At 32.1% G+C, this 9,205-nt stretch overlaps 1 protein-coding gene across 1 annotated transcript in view; it reads right to left on the bottom strand.

The window, feature by feature from the left end:
• Nucleotides 1-3,495: 3,495 nt before the first annotated feature.
• LOC106874681 (testican-2) overlaps nucleotides 3,496-9,205 on the bottom strand; it is a 22,188-nt gene continuing 16,478 nt past the window's right edge. Inside the window, exon 8 of the mRNA XM_052965839.1 lies at nucleotides 3,496-7,524. Coding sequence (XP_052821799.1) covers nucleotides 7,484-7,524 — 41 coding nt within the window. The 3' untranslated portion in view covers nucleotides 3,496-7,483. The remainder of the gene's footprint in view (nucleotides 7,525-9,205) is intronic.

Raw genomic sequence — 9,205 nt, 5'->3', positions numbered from 1 at the left:
TTGGCAAAACTGAGATCCTGAAAGCACAGCTTCTTGCCCAATTTCCTAATCAAGTTTTTCCTACCACCCATCATCTCTCAATCACTGATCCCTCCATTACCTTCTTAACAGCAGTGTTCTTCTGCTGTAATTAAATGAGAGCAGAACTGTATATTTCGTCATCTTTTTCTGTTATACGGGTCATCTTTTTCTCTTCCAGGAACTTATCATCCATTTTATAATGTGAGTAGTCATGTAGCTTCTTTACATCAAGAAACCCATTCTGTTCTGACCCCTTCTTTCATACTTTAACCCTCAACTCCAAACATAAAGCAATTTTGCTCTACTTTAACTTCTCTCAATCAAAGGTGATCTTAACCTTGCAAACTGCATAGTAACCTCACTAGTGCTGCTGCCATGAAAAAAGCACCCTGTACATTCTGTAATGTGGTTGGTGCTAGGAAAGATATCCACCCTTAGAAACTAAGCCAAAGCAGATATTGTAGCACAATGCAGTACTGAGACTTGTTGCCAAAAGATTGGTGGTACTCAAGCTCAAACCATCTGGAAGATTCAACAGGTCTTTGTTGATGACGCTATGGGTAAACCTCAGATCAAGGAGTGGTATAACCACTTTAAACATGGCTGCCACAAAGCATTTTGTCCATCATGCTAACACTTCTACCAGCTTACTGCCTTAATAAATGTCTAAATAATCCTTTCTATTATAAGCACAAGGCCTGAAATTTGGTGGGAGGGATTAGTCAACTACATCGACCCCCAGTATTTCACTCGTACTTAATTTATCAACCCTGAAAGGATAAAGCAAAGTCGATTGCAGCAGAATTTGAACTCAGAATGTTAAGGCAGACGAAACAACTCTAAGCATTTCGTCCAGTGTGCTAACGTTTCTTATTTCTTTATTGCTCACAAGGGGCTAAACATAGAGGGGACAAACAAGGACAGAAAATGGGATTAAGTCGATTACATCGACCCCAGTGCGTAACTGGTACTTAATTTATCGACCCCAAAAGGATGAAAGGCAAAGTTGACCTCGGCGGAATTTGAACTCAGAACGTAACAGCAGACGAAATACTGCTAAGCATTTCGCCCAGTGTGCTAACGTTTCTGCCAGCTCAACCGTAAATGTCAAAATAATAATAATGTTGACATCATAAGAGTCTTATAAACTTTCAAGAGAACATGAAATATTTTGGAACAGTCGATTTCGCAGCACATAAAGCTATAAATAATAACATATAAAAATTGGGCATCCATTGACTTTTTCAGTCCAAAACGATTTTTCAATCTTATGTGTTGTTATTTTTAAATAATAAATTTCGCTTTATTTTGCAATTATTAACAATGATATCTTTGTGAACATGACATCTAGATCAAAATATGTAAAATTCAGGGTACACTATGATTATCATCATAACCTGCTGTAGTTTTGTTATCCATTTAAAACAACGACAACAAAATAAATATAAACTTCATGCACCTACTCCTAATATTCCTTAATTTCAAATTCACGTTTTAATCCCGCCTGGTGTTATGTGGCGGTTATCTCCCTTGTATTAACAGCCGTAACCAGAGTTCAAACTTCACCGAGGTCGACTTAGCCTTTCGAGGTCAGGGATAAATATGGTAGAGTTATTCCCTCCTCTGAAATTACAAGCCCTGTGTCAAAATTTGAAACCATTATAATTCAAAAGAATATTAGCAAATGTCTAACAGCAGATTTCTTCAGATATATGTCGAAATAATTCTTGAATTTTTACATTGTTGTCATTCAGATAAAAGTATGAAATACAGTTTCAGAACAAGTATTAAGATGTACTGATAAAAAGAGTTTGTTTTGTTTTTTCTATCGTCTCATTCTTTTACAACGGAGTGCTGAAAAGCTCCTGGCTTTGAGGGTACTGTGAAAGGCCTGATTGAAGGCCCATCCTTCCAAATTCTTTTACTGAGCTTAGAAGAACTGAAGGACCACTGCAATAAGTGTGAATTGGAGAGGGAAATATGTTGAATAATTAACTAATCCTCTTGTGTTTTCTTTTACCCAAAGTCAGGAATTTTTCAGCAGTAGTAATGCAAATGTTTACATGGCTCTTGTCTACTTACTAAACTATCATAACTGATTTTAATTAAATTCACATGCCACCATGTTCCATTCTACAACTTGAAAGAACCAATTGATGACACAACTGCAGTACCAAATTATCCCCAATCAAAATATATCACGACAGATGTTTCCAATATATCACAATACAGAACATAAATATAGTGTACCAGATGTTTTAATATATCATCCCAAACAAATAAAAAATTTAAAAAATACTATACTTAACAGCTGGTGTGACACATTTATAACATACATCCGATATATTTTTATTCATACATGCAAATATAATATACCAGATGTTTTTATTTTGAACTCTTGAAAAAGAAAATTCAGGCTCTTTATTTGCTACAATTTTGAAAGATTTCAATCTTTAAATTTAAAATTAATATGTTTCCACTAATGACTTCTTTAAGTGTGTCTTTAACCGTTTTCCTGTCCTGTGAATTATGTGATACACAGGACATATTTCTCAGTTTCCTTGTATCATATAGGATACACAGTTTTTTCAACTACCTGAGTAATTTGAGATTAATGAAGAGAAAGCTTTATATTCATAAGAATGTGCTGGTGGCATGTAAAAGCACCCATTATGCTCTCAGAGTGGTTGGCATCAGGGAAGGCATCCAGCCATAGAAACCATGCCAAATCAGACTGGAGTCTGGTACAGCCTCTCAGCTTACCAGCCCTGGTCAAACTGCCCAACCCATGCCTGCATGGACAACAGATGTTAAATGATAATGATGATATGATACAAGGGCTCAATAAAAGTCTGAAAACATGCAAGGACATTTAGGAAAAACTTATGAAAATGATTTGGACAGGCAAAAGTTAATAGCCATTGTATAAAATAATTGTTTCTAATTTGGGCACAAGACCAGCAGTTTCTTTTTTGTTTTTGTTTTTTTTGTTTTTTTGGTGGGAGGGATACTCAATTACATCGACCTTTTTACTTGACATGTACTTTATTTTATTGACCCCAGAGGGATGAAAGACAATGTTGATCTTGGCAGGATATGAACTCTGAATGTCTACTGTATAAAATAACAATTATTATATAAATATGACTATGGTTATTTGCTATTTATGCTTTTCCCTGAATGACATTTTTAAGGAGATTCCTATCAGAAGCTGAAACTGGTCCCCAGATTGTTCACCAAGTGTTAACAAAAACACTATAGAACACATCAAAACCAATAATAATAATAATAATAATAATAATAATAATATGGTTCCTTACATGGGCATGAAGCTTAAGATTTGAAAATGTACACAGATAGAGAAGTGTAACATATTTTCCCAAGTGTATTGGTAACATGCACAAATTGGTTGACAAAGGGTATTGAAACAGGATTGCAAACAAGGTTCACCAAAAACTTAATATTTCACAACACTTTTCTATAACAATTTCTTTTATTTTCATTAACAATTATAATAATTTTCAATAAAGCACACAGCCACAAATTTCATGTAGAGTTCACTGCAGTTGATCAAAACCATTTCAGTACTTAACTAAAACATTTATTTTATCAAATCTGGAAGGAGAAAAGGAAAATACAGCCCTGGTATAATCTAAATTCAGAAATTCAGAACTTAAAGATGCTATCAATAGCTCAATAATCCTTTAGGTACAAGGCCTAATTTTGTTGGGGAGTTGGGCTTGTCAATTAGTTATTTTATTGATCTCAGAAAAAAATGAAAGGCAAAAATTGACCTTTGCAGGATTTGAACTAGGAACATAAAGAGTTAGAACAAACACTGCAAAGCTTATACCAATTTCTGTGACATTTAAGCAACTGAAGGAATAAAATCTTAATTTGTCACAAGGTTAATCCTCAGCTAGTCGCTGGTACTCATTTTCAATGGAGTGGACTGAAACAATGTACTCAAAGACACAATATGCTGCCAGGTCCAAAATTTGAACCCACAACTTAACATTCATGATCCCAGCATCTAAACCATTTGACCATGCACTTTCACAAAATAATTATCAGGTAAATAGAAATGATTCTGAAATTTTTTTTTATATTGTGATATATAGTTTTATTCATAACTTTGTGTGTGTGTGTATGTGTACGGTTTAATTTTTTGTTTCAAGACATGAAAAAGCATTTTATTATTTTTCATTTAGAGTCAGCAGTGTTGATATAAGGAAAGGGATTTTACACCCTGGATTGATGGAACATCATTAGAGATCTGGTCCTCTTGTAATGTGTATCAAGGGAAAAATCAACCTCTTGGAACCGGTCCACTTCAAGCCATACACTTTGAGAGTTGAATTCAATACTGGAAACCAACAATATCTTCCACATTAATACTACATTTGGTGCTTACAGAGGTAGGTCGTTGTTATTGTTGCTTATCTCAAAGTTGGTCATGACAGAGCAGACCCATGTCAATGACAATCCTGTCTTTCTATATATTTTGAATTAAATCACCTAGTGTCCACCCACCTTTTCTTTTCCTTAAGATGTGGTTTGACGAAGATTCAGTTATTTTTAGCAGATCAAGCAACAAAGCAGAGAGACTCACTCATCACCTTAAAGTGAATATTTATAACTAAATAAATTTGAGCATTAGGGTTAAATGTCACTGCCAAGACAACAGTAAAGCATCAATGACAGGATATGAACCGCCAACCTTTCAACTGGTAGTTTGGCACCTTATCAACTCACCCAGCTATGACTTTCTGGTGAGAGAAGAGTTTATAATGAATTAGCTGCTATTAAAGTTTGTGATAAACAGGAAAGACTTAACTGATTGTCAATAGAGTATATTTGACATTTAGATATGTTATGTTCAAGGGATGATTAAGGGCTGAGAAAATTAGAAAGGATATTACAGAAGATGTTATTTAAACAAATGTTGTTTTAATGACATTTGCCAAACAGGAAATGCTAACAGAACAGCTAAAGAATATGAACAAAGTAAATCTAGGACACAAATGATTTCACCATGGGCTGCAACAAAACATTTAAATGACATGATGGAAAATACAGAAGAGATCTTCAGAGACATAAAATGTAAGAGAATATTTTAAACTGCTTACATGCATATTTCCATACTTAGCAAGACTAAAACTGGTTTTAGAAATTTGTATTTTAGCATTCTATATGAGCAGTTGTATTTTCTGGAGTTTTTTTTTTTTTAAAAAAAGCACATACCTTTCCTGCTGATTACCAATCAATCTTGAAGTTATAACCAGGTGCATTAGAGCTATCAATATCATCGATAAAAAGATATGAACTTATAGCTACATAGTCACTATCCTAAACACATTACAAATGTTCCTCTGAAACTATTGTGATAGGATTTAAATTATACAACCATCCAGAGAATAATCGCCACAATTACACTGATGAATAAAGAAACAAGCTATCACAGCAGAGAGACTAAATAGAATGACTTGAACCATGCCTTAAGAGCCGAGTCATTAAGTTTGAATCGAGTCATTAAAAAAATATTAAAAAATGAAAAAAACATGGCATATCAAGGTTGAAAAAATATTAGGAAGACTGCAGTATTATGTATTTTTTAGAACAATAGTTACATATTGAACAATACATAAAAATAGTAATAATGTTTTCAAAAGAGATCAATATAGCTTAGTTGACATGACAACAGAACAAAGAAATCCAACTTCAATATGTGCTTGTTTGGGAATTTAGATTATAAATGTTTCACAAATAACTAACTATAACCTAGAATTAACTATTCCCTCTTAAGGTTTCACTGTATTGTAATAAATTAGATAAGTTTCTTACATTTATATAAATATATACTGAAATTGAAAGATTTGAAAAATTTACAAATACAAATATTTTCAAATAAAACCGCTGACTGCAAATGTAATTAAAGAAAAAAATTAAAATTTAGCCCTTTAGCATTTAAAATGGCCATAGCCAGCTGAAATATTCTGTTTTATGGTCAAACTGGTCATATTGAGCTTTTCACACCTACCCTACAATGTTGTGCTAAAATTTTTTTAAATCACATCATCAAAATCTCAAAGCTATGAGATGATGCATGATCAATGCAAAACAACATAAAAAATAAATACTAAATTTGACAGAGTAATAGTGAATGCCAAAAGATTAAAGAATGAATATATTTGTTCCAAAGAGTTTCATCTCGTACAAGTCACACATAATCAGTAACAATAATTTCTTTCATATTTTTATTGATATATCAACTGATTCACTAATTATACTGGTATTTTAATTCTACTGATCAAATTTTGATTTTCATTTTTTCTAAAGTAAGAGTGAAATAATGTCATGTGTACACAACACAAACATACAACATATTCAATCATATAGAAAAGCAGGTAGACATATATGTATAAATGCATATGCATATCTATATATAAAGCAAAACATTTTATGATTTAAAATACATGATGTTTATTTTTTAATGTTAATCAGCAAGGAAATATATGAACATTGTTCAAGCCTAAACGTATCTTAGGTCTGTGTCTGATGTTATTAACACAATATAATATTCTTTAATGAAACCTATTCTCTAAATTCCAAAACATTTCCCATGCACAAGCTCATATACACATCGTTTACACAGTACCATATATTAAAGCACATCTTTTTAACTCATGACAAGACAAATAGAACAGATGGCTACAGAAACAAATTCATTTATTGTTGAGTTCAAAAGTAACATATGAACCACTTGGCCACCAAACATTTTCTTAAACCACTGCTGTACATCATTGACCATCCAATCATTCATTTATATCATAAAACAAGAATTAAATGAACAAGAGATATAAAACACCAAAATGTTTTTAAAAGTATTTTTATGATTGTTATAAGTATGTTATATATATATTTATACACATGTATATTTTCATAATATGAGTGTGTGTATATATATATATATATATATATATATATATATGTGCATATGAGTAGATATATATATATATATATATATATATATATAATGCATGTGTGTATGTGTGTGTATATATATATAGATAAGAACATTGTAGTTTGCTTGAAATATTGTAGTACAGAAAAAGAAAAGGAAAAGGAAAATATAGATAGCTACTAACAATGCATAAAGTTTTACAAACTAGACATTTCTTGAACTACTTTTTTTCTGAGGATGGAGCTTTGCACCTGAAATATAAAGGTTCTTGTAAAACTTTCTGCATTATTGGAAGCTTTCTATATTTTCCTGTTCTTTTTCCACATGTACATATATGAAATGCATGTATGTGTATGTGTGTACATGCACAGATATATATATATATATATATATAACATGCATATCTACAAATATAAGCATATATACAAGATAGAAAATGGCAATGGCGACTTTGAATTTTACTTCTGTAAGTCTCTATAGGATTCCTTCTTTCAGCAATCACACTAGGTTGCGAAGGTGGCCCATAACATCAAGTTTATCTAAAATATAAAACAATTAAGAACTTTTAATTGATTTGAAGATGATTAACTCTTTTATATATTTAATTAACATTAAAAAAAATATTAATATATGATACAAATGATCATGCTGACTATAACAAAAGGCAATCAAATGAGTTGATTTTACCTCATACATTCAATATCATTATCATCATTGAACATCTATTTTCCATGCTGGTATACGTCGGACAGTTTGACACAAGCAGGTGGGTCACAGGGCTGCATCATGCTCCATGTCAACTTTGGCATGGTTTCTATAGATGGATGTCCATTCTAACACCAGCTACTTTACAGTATGTACTGGGTGCTTTTTTTTCATACTGCTGATATTAGTACAATTGTCAAATAACTTACAAGACAAGAAAGAAGAAAAGGAGTAGGATGGGAAAGGGAAAAGCTCTCTCGATTAAGTGTGGTGGGGGAGGAGTATTTGAGAGGATGGTGCAGTGATTTTATATCCAGGGACAACAAGTGTCCCTGGATATAAAATGGTTATCTTGCATTTATATAAGTGGGGGGAGTACCTGAGATAAAAGGTAAGATGGTAGAGATAGGGTGTTAGAGCAAAACCCTCAAAAATCAATTGAGTATATATGCAGCGTATTTAAAATTTAGAAAGACGTGTTGTAAATAGTGACTTCATCAGATTTATCTGATAACTGATAACTTCTTTCAAATTTTATAATTTAAATTGACTTTCATTAGGAAACAAGTGTTAATCAGTAATTGTAAGTCTTAATTATATTGAACTCCAATACAGTTAGAATTCTAGTGATTTAATTAAAGAACACTTTATTATTGATATCAATCTCTTCTTGAAACAAAAAGTCATTTGAAGGGGTAACTTAGCTTTTTTCTTTCCTTTTTTTTTTTAAAGACATGCACTATTCATTTCCTGTGCTTATTCTATGTACTGTTTGTGCAATTTTGGTTACTTTTCTGATGAGATGTAGTGCACCCGAGCACTGTATACAGTAAGTTCATTATTATTATTAGCAATTTTAGTTGAATCAGTCATCATTTTAACATCCACTTTTCCATGTATGAAGGGGTTGGGCAGAATTTGTTGGGATGGATTTTCTACAGAAGGGTGCCCTTCCAGACACCAGTCTTCACCTATTTCCAAGCAAAGTAATATTTCCTCATGTAAATTGAAAAGACAGGATACCACTTGCACAAGTGACACTTGCTTACAACTACCACATGATGTCAAAGCAACAAGTAACTCACACATACATTATATATATATAGATATATATATAAACAGAGCTAATAGTGAGGGATTATCAATCCAGGCAAAATACTTCATGAGCTCTCCATTGTTTAGATTAGTGAAGAGCTCCTACAAACACTAATGCTTTAAGACTCTCCTTTCCCCAAATTTCGGCCATCCTATCCCTACCATTCCTTCAGTGTTTTGTTATAACCATAAATGGCTCTGACGAAAGTAGCATTAATTTTTTTTAAGTTGTTCAATTTTTCTCAACTGATCAATAGAGCAATTGAGTAAACCTATCAGTAACATACTTATAATGACCACTGGAAACAACTGTAAGCCAAATTAACTCTAATAAAGGAAAAATATATAATGACCATTATTTATACCTTGTCTGAGATTATATATATATATATATATATATATATATATATATATATATAT

Source organism: Octopus bimaculoides, chromosome 2 (genome assembly GCF_001194135.2).
Source record: "Octopus bimaculoides isolate UCB-OBI-ISO-001 chromosome 2, ASM119413v2, whole genome shotgun sequence".
In the NCBI taxonomy this organism is placed as follows: domain Eukaryota; kingdom Metazoa; phylum Mollusca; class Cephalopoda; order Octopoda; family Octopodidae; genus Octopus; species Octopus bimaculoides.
Note: the sequence above shows the minus strand (reverse complement) of the source record. Positions and strands in the feature narration are given on the sequence as shown.